General features: G+C 37.3%; 2 protein-coding genes and 1 non-coding gene across 6 annotated transcripts; all 3 read left to right on the top strand.

Moving 5' to 3' along the window:
- The first annotated feature begins 2,203 nt into the window (after positions 1-2,203).
- On the top strand, positions 2,204-6,978 carry si:ch211-218o21.4 (probable E3 ubiquitin-protein ligase bre1). Of its 4 annotated transcripts, none has more exons than XM_046870457.1 (5): positions 2,204-2,523; positions 3,067-3,310; positions 3,765-3,876; positions 4,994-5,135; positions 5,585-6,978. In XM_046870457.1, the coding sequence occupies exons 2-5, from the start codon at positions 3,076-3,078 to the stop codon at positions 5,699-5,701; spliced, it is 606 nt and encodes a 201-aa protein (XP_046726413.1). In that variant the 5' UTR covers positions 2,204-2,523; positions 3,067-3,075; the 3' UTR covers positions 5,702-6,978. The 4 variants fall into 4 exon arrangements, with proteins under 4 accessions (XP_046726413.1, XP_046726411.1, XP_046726410.1 ...); XM_046870455.1 differs by having other exon boundaries at positions 4,994-5,141; XM_046870454.1 differs by having other exon boundaries at positions 4,985-5,135.
- Positions 6,979-7,150: 172 nt separating this feature from the next.
- LOC124399509 (renin binding protein) lies at positions 7,151-16,912 on the top strand. Its single transcript, XM_046870452.1, has 11 exons — positions 7,151-7,298; positions 8,812-8,917; positions 9,019-9,094; positions 9,422-9,497; positions 10,155-10,333; positions 11,771-11,995; positions 12,191-12,272; positions 12,964-13,139; positions 14,291-14,422; positions 15,564-15,651; positions 15,794-16,912. The coding sequence occupies exons 2-11, from the start codon at positions 8,820-8,822 to the stop codon at positions 15,868-15,870; spliced, it is 1,209 nt and encodes a 402-aa protein (XP_046726408.1). The 5' UTR covers positions 7,151-7,298; positions 8,812-8,819; the 3' UTR covers positions 15,871-16,912.
- On the top strand, positions 10,684-10,888 carry LOC124400554. Its single transcript, XR_006928414.1, has one exon. It is a non-coding gene; the product is annotated as a small nucleolar RNA SNORA53 (small nucleolar RNA).
- Positions 16,913-17,009: the final 97 nt, after the last annotated feature.

The raw sequence follows: 17,009 nt of genomic DNA, 5'->3' as shown, positions 1-17,009 counted from the left end.
TGTGTGTGTGTGTGTGTGTGTGTGTGTGTGTGTGTGTGTGTGTGTGTGTGTGTAAAGAATCATTTACATCATGATCATTTCGATGTAATTGAGTGACCACCTTCTATTGAGCTCAATGGAACGTGTCTGCAATAAAGAACTTTTGCTTTTCCTCATCAGAGACTGAAGATCCTTTATTGGTTTTTAGGGTCTACACTATTTTATTATTATTATTATTAAGTGTGTTACATTGGAAATCAATTGCAACGAAGAACTCACCCGTGATATGTCCGCTCAGAGACGGGTTCTGAGTTTCAACATATTCCAATACTTTTGCCAATATCGTGTATGTTTAACATTTAAATGCTGAGTTTCCGGGAGTTTTTTTTATATTACAAGTTTCCAACCTAGTCATGTAATTCCACCAGTATTTACATTTAGATCACATATTAGATTGTGATTTGTCAGCAAGTAGATCTGTCCTTTCTCTCTCTGCATATTGTGTATCCTGGTCCAGTCAGGAGTTGATTTGTTCTTTACTCTAACCAGGATGATGTTTCTTGAGGAACACGAGCTTGTATATACACTCAGAAAAAAAAAACTTTTTCTAATTACTTTCTGGTAAAAAGATCCCTGAGGTTGGTGTGTCTGCTCTCTAATTACACTGCTAGAGCGAGCAGATCTGTGCTTGCCTTGGCTTCCTCTTCCTGTCCATCAGCTATATTGAGCTGTTATTTCTGCTCACTCTGCTCATTTATACAGTGTACAGTAGCACAAAAGAAAAATGCTTATATTATAGGTACCTTTCTACATTATACCACATTTTCATTACAAATTATATACAACAAAATGAGTTAAAAAATGACACTTAGAGATATTTAGTATTTAGTGGGTGCTCGAGCTGGCATGGGCTCCACAGGTTGTGTAATATCTGACAGTCCATCCATGAAAGATCAAATCTTTCTGTTCATTAAAAGAGAGAAGGTTTAAAGAAAACTTGAGTGAAATATTGCAAATTTTTAGAATAGTATAATATCTTATAAAATTCTGCATATGCTATAATAGTGTGAGTAACGCATTTATAAAGTACAACACTCTCACCTGAATCTATACATGGTATCTGAAAAAACAGTAATCAACAGTTTACGCTCACTGATTCCTCACTGATATATTCTAACATTATATAACTATTATAATGTATATATTATGTTAGTGCTGTAAATTTATTGTAATATTTAAACATAATTAATTGCATGGCTTTCAAGAGTTAACTCACAATTTATCGCAACTTATTCACACAATTATCTGTTCAAAATGTACCTTGAATTAATACTTTTCAGGTTTTTTATATTCTAATAAAAATGATCATCGACAACTATGGATGCTTTATGCAAATGTATGTTTATTATCAGTGAAATCATACTCAACATAGAGCACGAAAACAAAATATACTTGTAAATGTTTTTACACAAGTGTTGTTTTTTTTATTACGTAAATCATCAGGACACCAAATGGAACCTTTGCTATGTTTCCACAGGGACGGTTTTAATTGCCGGATGTGTGCACCATTGCAGGGGTTTTTTTTGATTGGGGAATAGGGATGTAAGTCTCTGATCCATTACCACAGTAAATGGCGCTAATGCTCTACTTAAGAATTCAAGCCGCTAATAAAGATGAAGTCTTAGTTTAGTAATCAAAAATACTTTTTTGCCTGAGTTAATTTAATTAGAATTTTTTTTTATGTCTGAGTAAAGAAAGGACGTCGCTAAACATTTTAATTTCCCTCCTTTTATATAATTTTTTTTATATTTGACCTAAAAATTGTCAAATAGAAATGTGCACTGCGTTAATCGCGTGTTAATAAAATTAGTGCCATTAAAATTAATTTGCGCTTGCCTGTGTGTGTGTGTGTGTGTGTGTGTGTGTGTGTGTGTGTGTGTGTGTGTGTAATTTTGTCTCTGTGTGTGTGTGTGTGTGTGTGTCTGTCTGTGTGATTCTGGTGTGTGTGTGTGTGTGTGTGTGTGTGTGTGTGTGTGTGTGTGTGTGGTTGTCCGTGTTTGTGTGTGTGTGTGTGTGTGTGTGTGTGTGTGTGTGTGTGTGTGTGTGTGTGTGTGGTTTTCTGTGTGTTTGTGAGTGTTTGTCTGTGTGTATGTGTGTATTTCTGTTTGTGTGTGTGTGTGTGTGTGTGTGTGTGTGTGTGTGTGTTTGAGTGTGTGAGTGTGTGTGTGTGTGTTCTGACAGTCCTAACATTGCCGGGTTATGCAAAGAAATAGAAAGAAATAAATGTACTGTCCTGAAAAGAATGTGACAAGTTAAAAGCAGCTTCACATTTACCTCTGCGTAACTGAAATTATCAGGAGGCTTCTATTGCTCCACATCTCCTTCTTGTGGTAGAAGCAGGAATTTTGTTGTAGCTGAGTGGGGTGAGATAAAACGCTCAGCTTTCTGGCATGTTGGCTGTGTTCATGTGAGAGCTGCTGCTGCTGCTGCTGCTGCTGCTGCTGCTCAGTGAGGACGACTCCCTCATGGAATGACACGCTTCACGTGAGTCCATATTAACAACACCATTTTTAATAAACAGAGTTAGCAAGCCAAAGTGAAATACCTGCAAGATATTTGATTGTAATTACTTGTAATGTAGACTTGTACAATTGTGTGTAACAAATATCCCTGAAACATGCTTTGGATGATTGTTTTTCTCTGTACATTTTTCAAATGATGATTCATTTATAAAAAATTCTCAAAAAAAAAGAAAGAAAATGGCTTTTTATTATATTTCTAATGTTGCATGTTGAAAATGTCACCGTCCAGAAGCCATTAAGATATTCTTGTGTTCTGTGGCCGCTATTAAATCCACTGGTCCAGTTTAATGAGCTTAATAATCAGGTCTATTTTGCACGTTGAATCAGAGTTGCACGTATTTACGTGAGTTAACCGATGAATAATTAGTGCTAGATAAATTATACATCTCCCACTTAGGTGAAACTCAATCTCTCCACTATTCTCGCTCTCTCTTTTACATTCATTGGCAACCCTAAAACATTGCTACACACACACACACACATTCGTACCTGACCCCCTCTGCAGTTACCCAGCATGCAGCAGGAGCTGTGGCTCAGGGCCAAATCCCAGGTGATCGCCTCCCTTAAAGCAGTGTGTGCAATGAGGGCAGCCGCCTCGCACCCGCTCCCTCCACCACCCTACAACAACGAGCTGAAGAATGCTCTGTCCTCCAGTGATGGCAGCTCACTGAAACCAACACACCTCAGGACACGGGTGACCAACGGCACACTTATCAACAGTCATGGCTTTCCACAGGGCTTTAACAGAGGTCAGTGTATGTCATAACTTCATTTCCACACATCATTTACGGAGTGGCAACATCTGTTTTAAAGGGCAGAAGAGAGTTAGGGAAGCAGATTGTAGTTTTTAGAGTTGCATTTGCAGTGAAACATTACCAACATTACCCTGAGCCTTTCTCTTCACACAGACGAAAACAAACACACACACACACACACACACACACACACTTTAATGAAACTGTGGGTGCTTTGTGAGTTGTGTTTTAATGAAGATCATCAGTTCTGTTTGGGTTTGAAGCAGACAAGAGCAATGAAAACCTGAAATAAATGAAATTAGACACATTTACATACTGCATGATAATATTGCAAATCGCACCTTTTTTTAAAATGACGTGTAATATAAATAAATAATTTTATATATACATTTATGAATGAATTACAATTTATAGATGGATAGATGACCGTCCCTGGTGTTTGTCTCAGACAATGCAGATAAGCAGAACACGGGTGAGAGTTCAAAGGATCTAAACAATCCAGTGAAGGCATCGAGGAGTCACCAAGAGCTGCACAAAGAGCTTCTAATGGCCCACAGGAAGTAAGAGCAGTACACTTCATCTCAGTTTCTAAATTCTGTATGGACAGATAGAGGAGGAGACACTGATGCTGACTCAACCAGGCCCAAGAATCCACTTGTTACCTTTTCATAAATCGCAGAAGCAGTGAATCGAGGTCGGTTAAAAATTGATGACAGTCTCGTTCTTTCTCTCTCCCTCTTTCTCGTCTTTTGTGTCACACAAACTACGCCTGGCCACACGGGCTGCAATCGTACACCGTCTCACATGAGCGCTGTGTCAGGCACTGTAACGATAGACATGCGCCTTGCTGGATAGCTCTTCTTTACAGCACGGAGATATCATAGGAAACAGTGGGAAACATTAGACTGGATTGGTTAAAACCTGTGTTCAGTTTAGTCTTGGCCTGTAACAGTAACGACAAGTTACAATGAACTCTCCTTGAATGAATGAATCTGATCAGTCAGAATATACTGATAGACTTTCAGTAAAAAAATCATAGGCTTATATTGTATTACATTTTCATTTCTGTTGTAACAACTCATTTCCAAGAACTTGTGTGAAATACATTCCATATAAATGGATTTGTAAAATGTGATTATTTATATGAAATAAAGCGGAAAGAATCTCCAGAAATACAGCTCCAACTTTACCATCAACACTTTGGCCACTGGTCTTTATGGCTTTCTTGGTTTCTGAGTAACAGAAGCTGCAGTTTATCTTGATTACGGTAGAGGGAGAAAGTGAGACTAATGAGGAAGTGACTGTAGATCCTGAAACATTACTGATGTAACATTTCTAAACATTTAATAAAACTGTAAAAGGTAAAATAAAAAATAGCAAACCCACGTGTATTGCAATACACAATACAATACAATACACGTGGGTTTCCTTTTTCTATTTTACAATTTAGCGCTTTTGCTAAAATGCAGCTTAAAATAGATCATCTAGACCTTAGATGATCTATTTTAAACTGCATTTTTAGCAACAGCGCCCTCTATGGTCACAACATACGATGGTCACAGAATCTGGTGTAACACCAGCGTGAAACCTTTAGTAGTTCTCTTTAGTCATTTTTCTTTCCCCCCTGTAAAGCTTCTAGTATGCCTGGTTGTGTTTTGTCTCTTTTGGGGAGGGCAGGGGTCTGGCAGTGTGCTGTAAACCCGAGCTCCAGATGGTTCTGGAGAGGAGAAAGAAAGAACAAACCCAGAGAGAAGAGTGTGAACAATGCAGGAGCCCACTAGAGCAGGTCCTCCTCCAACGCCAACAGAAGCAGCAGGAGGTGATGGTCAGCACCATTTTAAGTCCTCCTTCTAAATTATGGAATGGAGACTATTTTACATATGTATTCTATGGTTATTATAATATTTGTATAAATTTAAGTTGCATTTCAGCAGTTGTTGTTAAATGAGCCTGGGTTTCTCTGGGATTTCCTCAAGGATTCAATGAGTAGTTATAAAGCTCTTAGGCTATAGTACTAAACATGAATTAGACTGAGGAGAGGTAAAACTAAAACAAAAAAAAGGTTTTTAACCAAACCTCACAAATTTAAGATTCAAGTGGTTTTAAACCTTTATAAAAAGGTTAAAAGAACTAGGATCAAGAAGTTTGGAAAAATTGCAGTCTGAGAAAATCTATTTTGTGTTTCATTTGCTTTTTTGCTAAAGAAAATCAAGTTAAAAATAAAATCTAATACAAGTGCTCATTTTATGGTATGTGCTCATCTAACAGAGAGAACAGGAGCAGGAAGAGAAGATACGGCATGAGGTACAGCTCCTGGAGTTTATCAGAGTGAGACAGAATTTAAGAAAAGTGCATTCAGCGCTACACAAGAACACCAGCTCCTGAATATCTGCCACGTCAAAGGCTGACTTTGGAAAGGCAAAGAAACCTGCTGTAGCGCCACAAACCTCTCGGAGGACTGATTGACTGAGTACCACTGCTTTATGTCGATCTGGCTTATGAAAGTTTTATGTCCAGTTATATTAATACTTTTTGTAGTTTACACTTTCAGAAGCATGCTATTCTACTTTAACACTGGTAGACCTTTTCCTATTTTAATCACTATGATGTCAGAAATACCTGCTGATTGTGTACTAATGCAGTGTTCACATATACATTTACACCATTTTTATACAAGTGAGCAGTTGAGGCTCAATGACCCCAAATGTCAGCTTGGTGGGCTGGGATTTGAACCCGTGACCTTCTGATCAGACTTCCAACATCTTTATCACTGAGCTACCATATTCGGCAAATCCAGAGACGCAAAAATGAAAAGTTGAACTCTATGCAAATGGGGAATATCTTTGAACAGTGACTAGAGATTAAAGACAGTAGAGAGAATGCGATCCGTATTGCGTCAGTTGGTAAAACGCATATTGGCAACTTCGTAATACAGCAACTAGCAATTTGCAGCAATAAAATCGATGCATGTGTCAGCATGGCATAATGGATTCCAGACAAGGTTACAGATTGTAATTTTCTGCCTACAGATGACAAAAAATTTAGTTTTGATTTTTTTTTTTAGCCATGCTCCATTTTCAGTGTTTAAAATACAGCTCACCAAACATGCATTCTATCTGTGCAGTTAATAATTAATAATTACTCTGATATAATAACTAAAATGCTGTTTTGTCAGTTTCCTTTTGTTCTAACCCAGTGGTTTTCAAAGTGTGGGACGAGGCCCTCTAGCGGGGAATAAAGATATGACAGTTGGGCGCAATGAAGTGCACACAATATATATATCTTCGTTAATCTTCATTTATGATTTTCCTTATTAAAAATAAACTCACATTCAAAAAATACACTCAAAGCATCCACAAGCAATTAGGTCATTGATGCAAGGAAATAAAAACAACTTTGGTTAGGGTACAGAACACAATTACACTTTTGTTTTCTATATTTTGGAACTTGATGCTATTTGATGTTATTGATGTAAAACTTGATATTTCAATAAATTACACGATGTATTTCATTACCATTTTTGGGGTGATGGAGGACAAGTGGGGATCAAAAATCGACCCCCTTCTTAAGCAGTAGGAAAAAAAAGTTTGAGAACCGCTCACTAACACTAACCTGTAAGTGCTTTAAATATGACATTGTATTTTCACCTGTATTTAAAATTAAGCGGAATAAAAAACAATATTAAATAAAAAACAATAGTGACATGGTATGATGGTGGTGACGGTCGTGTTGGTGCACGCAGACGCAGTGCTCTTTCTGAGTAGGGAAAGCGCGACCCCTACTGGCCGGTGAAAGCAGTAAGGGGCGATGGCCACGTGATCCGGTAGTGTCTTGGTCATGTGATGTGTGCTTTGCTGCCTGCTGGTTCAGCTGTTTGTATTACTGTGCAAAGTTGGAGGAAAATGGAGTGATGTGGGCAGCAGAGAGAGGATTGAACAAGAAATAAGGAGAAACGAGCTCTTGGTGCATTTTCCCAGGACAGGTAAGAGTATAACATGTACAATTTGGATGAAAGACAGTTACCATAATATGACTTGTGTACAGGCAGTGACTGTAAGGTGTGTCAGTACCTTATAGGAGCTGTGTGTGTGTGTGTGTGTGTGTGTGTGTGTGTGTACACATGTAATGGACTGGAAAGACACCCATCACACCAGTGCACTATTTCTCTTGTGAATCTCAGTGCATTTAGTCCTTCATGCTGTTTGCTGAACACTGAGGCAGAACAAACACAGTCTTCATTAGACATTAGGTTTCATCTGGTTGTATCCAGAACTGTCTGGAAAACAAGTTAGGATGGGGAATTGGGAGAGTGAATTATAATTGATGCAGTAATATTAGTTCCCTTTCCAATAATAGATCAATATAATACTTCACCATGTGTTGTTATGTACATATTTGCCACGTGAACCAGGAAATCATATGATGTCGCAACAGTTTTAGGAATTCCTGACTCAACATATCTGACCTTAAGGTTCAACAGACAGCTGCTCTTGTCAAATCTAATGTTTTGTTTGTTTGTTTTTTTTACAGTTATTCATTAAAATGTTTTGGCATCAAATTTTTGTTTATTTGTATATAGTAGTTTTTATTGTGAGTACATGCACAATGAGTGGAATTGTGCCTGAGTTTTGGAGTAAATAGTGAAATGATTTTTTGTAAAATTAAATACAGTGAATCCGAAACACAAATCCTATCAGGAAGTTACAGATGGAAAGTGAACCAATTCAGCGAGTGATATAGCGATGCAAAATCAGCGGAAAAATTTAGTTTTGTAAGATCTTTAAAGAAGAATTGAAGTTGAAGAATTGTCTTTTTACTCTACAGGCCTGATTTGTTTATGGAGTTTGATAGAGACTGAAGGTCATTCAAAATATTAGATATCAGTAATGTCAAATTCAGAAAGTCAGACATAACAACCTTGTATACGAGGTGGTATCAAAATGTTTCGAGACTAGTTTTGTAATGCGTCAACAGATGGCAGCACAAGGCTGCACGCACAGTCACAGGAGTCACCGACCTTCATAAGTCGTGTGCCAAAATACATCGTCCTGTGCAACTGGTGATATTCTGACCAGGTGCATGACCACGTCTGCTATTCTGACCACGTGTGCACCCTCGAAACGTTCTGATACAGATTTATAGTAAAATCAATTCAATTAATTTTTATTTGTATAGCGTTTTATAACAATGAACATAGTCTCAAAGCAGCTTTACACAGATAATGTGGTGATAAAAATTTATGTTCTTTATAAGTGTAAGTTTGTCTAAAGTAGTAAAAACAAACGAAGTAAATCTAAATATACTATACAATGTTATACTGATCTTAACTTCTAAAAACACACAGAGAATAATTGTACAGTAAAACACAAACATCTAACATTTTTAAATCATGGCCTCCCATATATTGCCTCTGTTAAGATAATCTTTAGTGCAAGTACTGAACGTCAAATTTTTTGTGAGTAAAATGATTTTATGGCACTGTGAACTTGTTTCAGTGACAAAGATGGCGGCATTGCTGAAGCAGTATCGCGAGAGAATACGCACTGAGCTGGACAGAGTTGTGGATTTCTGGCTGAAATACTCCCATGATGAGGAATATGGGTGAAATATTTGTTGTGCTTCTTCTCAAGCTTATTATGTAGAACAAAATTCTCAAGCTGAAAACCTAACATCTAATCTCTGCCACTTTCTTTCTGACACAGTGGGTTTTTTACCTGCATTGGAAAAGATGGAAAGATCTATGATGAGCTCAAGTATGTGTGGTTACAGGGCAGACAGGTAAGATTATTAATATTCTCCTACAGGTTTCCTTCAGGTTCTCTGGTTTACACCCTCTTCCTTAATACCTGCTTATAAGGTGGATGTAAAATGCCACTAGGTATTATAAAGTGTGTGGAAGTGTGTGTGCATGTTGTTGTATGATTCACTGGTGTACCATCTAGCGGGTAGGATTTCTGGGATTGACTTCAGATCCACCATGAACCAGACTATGGAAAGGCTCTTAGTGAAGAGGAATGAATAATTCTTTGTTTTATTAAATTGCAGCATTCGATGTTGTCATATTAGTTTATGTTGCTAAAGCTGTCTGTGTAAATGTAATTGCAGGTGTGGATGTACTGCAGGCTGTATCGCACCATGCCGAGGTTTCACCAGCCAGAAATTCTTCAAGCTGCCAAATCAGGTAATATTTCGCTTTATAATTAGTACAGATGTACATAACAACTACCCGAGAGCAAAACTGTCCATTTTGCTTATTTTGTATAATATGGGGTGGGGGTGGGATGTGTTTCACGTCAGCAGTCTTAAGCTCTATGAAATTACTGAGTAACTCAAGAACTTTGAGGATGAATTTGGACAGTAATTGATATTAATAGTCTACATCAATGTCTCAGGTTTTATTGAATTGCCTATCATTGCACAGTTTATCACACATCTACAGAAATACAGTAGGTAAAATATGACTTCAGTAAAAGTGCTCCCTTTAAACATTCACTTGAGTAAAAGTATTTGTCTTTAAATTACTTAAGTATCCAAGTACTATGGTTTATTATGGCTAGAATGTTTTTATTATCACTTTTATCACAAGACTTTTGCTTAATCAACTCAGTTTATGTGAAAAAACTCTGATGTAACTCAGCACACCGATATATTAATAGAATGATATTAATGATTTAAGCACTGATTGAGTTATTTCATTCTATTCAGTTCAATATAAAGCCACCAATATTAATGTCCATTGTAATTTTGCAGCTACACCTGGTTTAGTTCTTAAATAAAAGGATGTTTTGTGGCTTCATTAGACATTAGGATTCTAACAGAAGGTGCTATGGTTATTCAGGTGGTGAGTTTCTGCAGAAATATGCTCGAGTGCAGGCTTCAGACGGTCCGGGAAAGTGTGCGTTCTGTCTGACGAGGGACGGTCGAGCGGTGAAGGTTCAGAGGACCATCTTTAGCGAGTGTTTCTACGTCATGGCCATGGATGAACTTTCCAGGGTCACGGGAGACAAAGAGATGCAGGTGGATATAAGGATTTAATCTCATGCTTTAAATTTTTTTTATGGAGGACGTCATGTGGAAACGATCAGAGTTTACAGTTAGTTATAAAAGTAAGTCATTTAGTTATAAAACAGCATCTCAGTGATTTTCTGCAGAATTCTGCTCTTAAAGATAAATGACAATTCAATTTATTTCAATTAAATTTGATTTATATAGCAATGGGCATTGTCCCAAAGCAGCTGTACATAAATAGATTACTTTCATGATATTTCCTCAAACAAGAAAAAGTATTACTGTCTATTTTTTATCTATAATCTTATCTAGCTATAAAACAGTGCAGCGTTTGGAAATATTTTCAAAACCATGGAGTGCACACGCTCCTTAGATCCACCTCTGGGGAATCAATCAGCTTTGGTGCTGCTGCTCTCTTGAGTTTTGCAGCTCCAGGGTGGAGGCTCCCAGCAGCTTTTCCGTCTGTACAGTTGGAGATGTTTGAGTCGTTTGTGTGGGAGTGCAGTCTGCCTGCTCCTATAGTCCAGTTCCTTCCACAGTATGGACTTCACCAGGGTAGACAAGTAGAAAAAACATCTATGAAGTGCCATTTAGGAGGAATATTAAATAAGATGTTTTTAACTACACGCATTTTAATACATTTATAAAAATATAAATATTTAATAAATTAATAAAAAATCATTAGCATTGTTTATTCAGTCCATTTCTTTTTTACTGACATCAAAGGAAATCGCTTGAACAAGACCCTTGATCCTCATGTGCTTGGATTTATAATGAGGGAATATTACAAAGATTAGAAATATAAAGAAGATTAGAGATATAAAGTAAGCTGGTAGCTCAGTGATGATTAGACCTCAGATCGGAAGGTCATGAGTTCAAATCCCAGCACCACCAAGCTACCACTGCTGGGTTCTTGAGCAAGCCCCTTAACCCTCACTCTGGATAAGGGCGTCTGCTGAATTCCATAAATATTATTGTATAAAGGTGCCTTACAACTGACAAAACAATAATATTATCATTATTGTTCTTTTTTTAGGATTTGAGCAGAAATTCTTTATTTACTTCACGTATGAAAGGTTAAAAAAACAGGGAATTTATGATCCAGCCCACATATTTTGAAAGATGCCCAAGAATGAACTGCAAATCTATTGGAATGAACACGAATCATAATTCTGAGTCAGGAATCATTTATAATCATATTACAAACTCTAAAACATTTATGTCATCCAATAAAGAATAAGAATAACAAGGAAAAAAATATGTTATAATCAGGTATTATAATATTAAAACAAATAAATAATTGATTATAATAATTGACATTATTAGCTTGCATTCCTGATGGGAACATCCTCCTGGTATTTTCTGCCATAAACCCATAACTGAGGCAGACGTGTTGTTCAGGTAAGTGATGTGCTGCCTTTTTTTTTTTTTTTTTTTTTTTTACAGTCCGATGCTGAGAGAATGATGGATCAGTTGGTGCACTGGGTCCGGGTCGACTCGTCAGGTCTGGGTCGTCCTCAGCTCCCTGGCGATAGTCCTATTAACAGCATGGCGGTTCCCATGATGCTCCTGTGCCTGGTGGATCAGCTGACAGAGGGTAGGGCAGAGCTTGCAGAGAAATACAGAGATCTTGGTGATTGGTGTGTGTCTCAGATCCTGCAGCATGTACAGGTGTGTGAAGAGTGCAGAGCACATAACGACAAAAGTAACGACATCTTTATAATATCTAGATTCTCTAAATGTTCACATGTAGAGTAGAAAATGACACTTTGTTTTTCTAAGGTGTGACTCAATACAAGAAAGCAATCGTCATGTTGCTGTTTTAATACTCTGCGAATCCCCTTTTTCTGACTGTGTTCTCATTAGAGAGATGGAAAGGTCATTCTTGAAAATGTGTCACTGGAGGGAAAGGAGCTGCCTGGCTGTCAGGGACGTTTGCAGAACCCAGGTACTTCACATCCAGTTTCTTTTCTGTAATTCCTTTTTTTCTTACATCACAGCATTTATAGTAAAAAAAACAAACAAAAAAAAAAACTCTTTGCCTGATCTTGATTCAGCCACGTTACTTATGTGTGATTTACCATAAACAAGAATTTTGACGAACTCAAAAAACAGTGTAAATTTTTAATTACAATAAATACTCAATGCGCAGGTATTCAAATAAAACTCCTTGATTGTAAAAAGGTCCAGATAAGTGACAACATGCCTGAATAGTAACTACTGTTTCATTTTTAATTCTTCAATCATTAGTGAGCAGATTCTGCTATAAATAACGTCCATAAACTGTTTTCCAGAATAAACCCATTCTATATTACTCTATAAATTAATCTGTAATCTGCTTAACTAATGCAGTTTTATAAGTCAGTGACATGTATATAGTACAATTATTAATGCCTAATGCTGCTATTCAAGCTATAAGCAATACAGCCATATGCTTGTAATATCAGCTTTGGACCACAGGCCCTAGTTCGAGCATCTGTGATGTGGTTGGTGTGGTAGATGAAGTGGTAAATGTTTATGAGGTTGAAAAACATCCCTTTATCTAAATCACAAACCGGTTGCTTTGAGAGAGCCTCGCTCATTTTCATTTTTGTTTTGCATGTGAAGCTGAACCATAACACACACTCTCTCTGGTCCAGGTCATGCCTTGGAGGCTGGCTGGTTTCTTCTGCAGTATGCAAATGCACGAGATGATGCAGAGCTGCAGAATGTTGCTGTGCAGAAGTTCATGGAGGTTCCCTTCCTCACTGGCTGGGACAAAGAACATGGAGGACTTTTCTACTTCCTCGACGCTGATGGTCACTGTCCCACCCAGGTTTATATAATAACAACTCAATGCTCTTCTACCTGTACAGCTCTTTTTAATAAGCCAGAGACGCACCTCTACTTTTTATTACCGATTCCTGCTCATATTTTTACCAATGAACAACTTTTCAAATTAACTTTTTTTTTCAATTTACATAACGTTGTTTTGGCTTCTCCCACTAGGGGTCGCCACAGCGGATCATCCGCATGTTTGATTTGGCAAATGTTTTTTTACGCTGGATGCCCCCTGCCTAACGCAACCCTCCCCATTTATCCGGGCTTGGGACCGGCACTAAGAGTGGCTGCGGTTGGTTCCCTGCCCGGGGATCGAACCCGGGTCGCAGTGGTGAGAGCGCCGCATCCTAACCACTAGACCACCAGGGACCTTTTTCGCCAATTGGCTGAAATTGTTTTATACAAATTCATAAATAAAATGATGCATTGCATCTTAGATCATTTTTAAATATTTGTACATGATAATAGAAGTGACTACATACTCATCTGTTACACACACACACACACACACACACACACACACACACACACACACACACACACACAGAGCTGAGGGAGAAACAGTAGAGATGTTGAAATGTTTTAAATACATTATATTTTAAGAGTAACAACACATCTATCTGGAAAATGGCTAATATAGTGTATGTAAATTGGCTGTGTATGTAAATTTTTAGCCAATGTGGGTGTGTGTGGGTGTGTGTGTAACAGATGAGTATGCAGTCACTTCTATTATCATGTACAAATATTTAAAAATGATCTAAGATGCAATGCATCATTTAATTTATGAATTTGTATAAAACAATTTCAGCCATAAGAAGAACAAGGATGCATTTTTTTTTCCAGTTTATAAAAAAACCCCAGACACCCTGATTTATAGTTTTGTTTTAAGAAACCATAAAACTAACAAGATTAAAATTCTGCTCTGGTCTGAATTACTTACCTGAAGAATGAGCATGTGACCCAAGTTAAACACAAATTCAATTAGATACATTCATTTGAATCCAGTAATAAACCTCCATTAGTAAAAATATTAATAAAAAAAATATTTACAGAAGACCAGTCTGTACAAATTGGTCAAAATACAACATAGCAGATAAAAACAACACACACATGACTAATGTGTGTCTGTTCTCTGAATTTATGTAGCTGGAGTGGAAAATGAAGCTCTGGTGGCCTCACTGTGAAGCTCTCATCTCTTATCTAATGGCCTACGATCACCTGAGAGATCCTGCAATGCTGGAGAGATTCAAGCAAGTTTACGACTACACCTTCACCCATGTGAGCACCATCACCAAAATACTGTTCACTTCAATTCTGTTGTTTCATTTCTAAACGCTTCTTTTTCGAACTAAAATTGTATGTCTTGCAAACATTGCTATACACAGTAAAAAGATTTAAAAAAAAGGGAGGAAAAGAAAAGTAGCATAAAAAGCATACAAAGAAACAATTTTGAATAAAAATACAATGATTAAAAAATAATAATAATTCCAGAATTAACATACATTAGCAGAATCTACATGCGCAATAAGTTATAAGATATAAATAGTTTCAGCAGATAAATGTTAAGGTCAGAGGTTTATCTCTAATGAGCAAGCCGAGGTGGCAAGGCGATGAGAGGGAAAAAAACCATGAGAGGATCCAGAGTTCAAAGGGAACCCGTCCTCACCTCACATCCAGTCCATATTTTATTGCTGATTTTTTTTTAAGCTTTTTAAAATGAGTATTTTTAATGATTTGTGTTGGCTGCCATTACCTGTTCTAACTCATAGGCTCTTTTGAAGGTTCTTGGTTACTGATCAGAACCTCTTGGGTTCCTAGGTGTATCATAGCTGATCCTGTGTTTGACCCCAGCTTCCTAACATGCTGTATATGCTGAAAATTGTATTTCACTGTGCTCTAAAGTACACTATACGGACAAAAGTATTGATACAACAGATTTTTTCTACCCATATGTGGTTCTTTTACAAACTACCACCACAGTTTTGGCGGGACGTCTTTGGATGCGGGAGTATAACAGTTTTCCTTGAACTGAAAGATCCAACCCTGTGCACAAAGCTAACTAAATGAAGATATGGTTTACATGGTTCAGAGTGGAAGATCTTGATTGGCCTGCTGTAGAGCTCTGATATCAACTCTATTGAACAACTGAATTGGAACAGCACCCCAGGCCTCCTCACCTAATCTACATCAGTACCTGACTTTACTTACACCCTGGTGAATGAACACAAATCTCTACAAGCTCTACTCCAAAATCTAGTGGAGCATCTTCCTAGAAGACTAGGAGGATATTACAACAGTAAATGGGCACTAAATGTGGATTGGGATGTTCAAAAATGGTCAGGTGCCCAGCAACTTTTGTCCATATAGTGTATGGGACATCTCTAAATGTTGTGATTGGTGACTGGTTTTTCCCTTTCAGTTTCCTGATGGAGAACACGGTGAGTGGTTCGGGTATTTGAGTCAACAGGGGAACGTGGTGCTGGATTTTAAAGGAGGGCCATTCAAAGGTGAGTGCTTTTTTTCCATAGGTTTTAAAGTTGGTAGTTGAAACCCCCATTAAAACATTTTGGTGTTTATTAATGTAAGGAAAAATAATTTTTCTGAACTGATTTTTCAGTGTATTTTCAACATCTATGGTATGTTCTCCAGGGTTCTTCCATGTCCCTCGATGTCTCTACATGTGTGAGAAGATGCTGGATCATCTGCTCACAACACTCGAGTCTTAAATGTAACCAGAAACTGATGGATGACATTTTTATGCACTTTTTTCTTTCCCCAACCACTAGAATGTTTCTATATACAACAGCATATATACATGTTCACACTCCATTATTAGTCCTGAACCCACCTGATCTGTTTACTGTAAGTACTATATTTTACAGAGTTGTTGATCGTATAAATGCACATATAGAAATGATAAAGGGAGCAGCTTTTTTGTTCGTTTGAAAAGTAAGTCGCAGGGATGCTGAATCCATAAAGCCAGTTTGAGTACACAGTGCAGGATTTAGAAATATCTTGGTCTCCATGTAGCATGTAAGTTTCCTATACATGGCCATAACCTTAAATAGACGTGTTCTGCACACTACAGCGCTCTATAAAGCAGAGCAAGTGGGTCATGAGCATCTCAGGGCTTCACATGAGCACTATCTGACTTTTTATTAATGGTGTTATTATTTAGTCCAAAATATCACTTCATCTTTGTTCAAATAAATAATCAAATTATTCTCAGCACTTCAGTTGGCCAGTATATGCTTTTCTTACCGTGTATTGCCTTAATGATAAACACACTTTTTTGGAAAATTTCACGCCTATAAATATCTGCTTAAGATGCCAACATACATGAGTGCTAACCGTTTCCTTTTAACGCTCAACCTACTGAGGAGTAGTTCAAGGCTATAAATAAGCCGTGCCGTTGCTAATCACACCAGAGAGACTAAAATGGAAAAGATCTTCAGAGACTAAATAGAAACATCTCTGAAGATCTTTTCCATTTGTTAGATGAGAAGTCTTCTCGTATGATCAACTGTATTCAGCTAAATAACTTAAAAAAAAAAAATAAAAATTTAATTCTGTAAGAGGCCAGTTTTTTTATTATACTTTCATTAGCTATAATACAGTGTATTTTTCAAGAACGTGCATGTTGTGTCTGCAACCTTGATTACTCATATGATCTGTAAGTCTACTGGTGTTTGGAGGAAAAGAAAAAAAATAACTATATGCTGTCCTACATTGTGTCGTTTAAATGTGCATTAAATGTGTCACTTTATACGCACACCTTTACATGCCCGTTATTGCAAAACCGAGGAGTCCTGTTTAACTCGTGTTAACAATTCTGCCATTTTTATTCAGTCCAGGAATCAGTACT

This window comes from Silurus meridionalis, chromosome 17 (assembly GCF_014805685.1).
Source record: "Silurus meridionalis isolate SWU-2019-XX chromosome 17, ASM1480568v1, whole genome shotgun sequence".
In the NCBI taxonomy this organism is placed as follows: domain Eukaryota; kingdom Metazoa; phylum Chordata; class Actinopteri; order Siluriformes; family Siluridae; genus Silurus; species Silurus meridionalis.
Note: the sequence above shows the minus strand (reverse complement) of the source record. Positions and strands in the feature narration are given on the sequence as shown.